Here is a 1,484-nt window from a genome sequence, read left to right as displayed (position 1 = left end):
TTCTTGAATTTTTTTTCCCACACACACTAAGAATTTAGTAGGTCGGTGTATAACTCCGCCCAGCAGATGGCGCTGCAACTTGGTTTTTTTTTTCCACACACACACAGACAGACAGACGCCACTAAGCATTTATATAGTAGATATATATATATATATATATATATATATATATATATATATAGCATGTTAGTTATTTATGAAAGAGAGGCAGACAGAGAGACAGACAAAGGTAGGTAGATAGATAGATAGATATTTTCTTCAGGAGGCGATATCTTGACCAAATAATTTGCTGTTTAATTTTGGATTTCCCAGGATTAAAGTGACAGTTTGAGCAGAGGGATACGACATGATAATTGTCCAGAGCACTACTTTCCAAATAGTATCAAGATTGAATGATGACAGACAGATTCCAAAGATTGCCAAATACATTAGTGAGTTAAACAATACTTGTAGAATCATTGTTCTGGCTGCTCGAACATGGACCTTGAGCTGAGGAGATGAGCTAAACTGAGACGTGTTCTGCTTCATCCTCCAGACATGTCCCAGGAGAGACTTCACACTAAGTCCAATACAGATGAGAGCCACAATAACTGGAAGACAGCAGCCAATCACCATGTTAAACGGAATGAATAGACTGCTACTCTGAGAAAAGTAATTAGTGCTAGATGAATTTTCAGTCACATTTTGAAGAAAGTCCAATTTCATTGTCCAAATAAATGGCAGATTAATGAAGAATGATCCCACCAATGTCATTATGAGTAATTGTAGAATAGAAGAGGACAATCTCTTTTTCAGGAAAAGGAAGAAATTATGGGAATAGTTGACCAGTTTCAGGCAATAGTGAACTGAAAGCCAAGCAGTGTGCCAAAAGTTTCCATAAATTAGAAAGAATTGGACAACAAATAAATATAAATAACTTTGGTTGACATATAGCAGGTGAGTCCAGAAACAATACAGCCAAACATTGATAGCCATGACACATTGGAGGACGACATTTGTAAGAGCCATGGAGAGAAAGATTTTATCACAGACTATGAAGTGTTGTTTCTTTCTCCAGTCTCTGAAATATACTGTAATTATTGAAGAATTTAGAGTAATTCCTGAAACACACATGATAACCAAAATAACAATAAAGTAAACATCTATAGCTGTCGACATCCCTGATGTATGTCTCAGTGTGAAGTTAAAATGCAACACTGGACACATCTACATTCAGAAGCATATAATGATTACACAAGGTTGAGGACAGTGTATATGAATATATGCGCAAAGCATGCAAATATCTACAAGGATATGTATTAAAGAGAACATGGAAATTTGTTTGTTACAGATTAGAAATGTAAAATGGTTGGCACTATTTCCATTCACATTCAAATATGGGTAAGATTCAAGCTCAGTAAAAAAAAGTTTACAGGGAATTTGAGTCATTTTATACTGGTTTATGAGTTGTAAAGACCCATGATTAGGCTTCATGAGATAAAAAT

General features: G+C 35.2%; 1 protein-coding gene across 1 annotated transcript; it reads right to left on the bottom strand.

Moving 5' to 3' along the window:
* Positions 1 to 258: 258 nt before the first annotated feature.
* On the bottom strand, positions 259 to 1,158 carry LOC142098180 (taste receptor type 2 member 40-like). The gene has a single exon (XM_075180764.1). It carries the CDS (start codon positions 1,156 to 1,158, stop codon positions 259 to 261), a length of 900 nt encoding a protein of 299 aa, XP_075036865.1.
* Positions 1,159 to 1,484: the final 326 nt, after the last annotated feature.

The sequence above is a fragment of the Mixophyes fleayi genome, chromosome 7 (genome assembly GCF_038048845.1).
Source record: "Mixophyes fleayi isolate aMixFle1 chromosome 7, aMixFle1.hap1, whole genome shotgun sequence".
NCBI classification, from domain to species: domain Eukaryota; kingdom Metazoa; phylum Chordata; class Amphibia; order Anura; family Limnodynastidae; genus Mixophyes; species Mixophyes fleayi.
The sequence above is the reverse complement of the archived record's forward strand: the minus strand, read 5'-3'. Positions and strand labels throughout refer to the sequence as shown.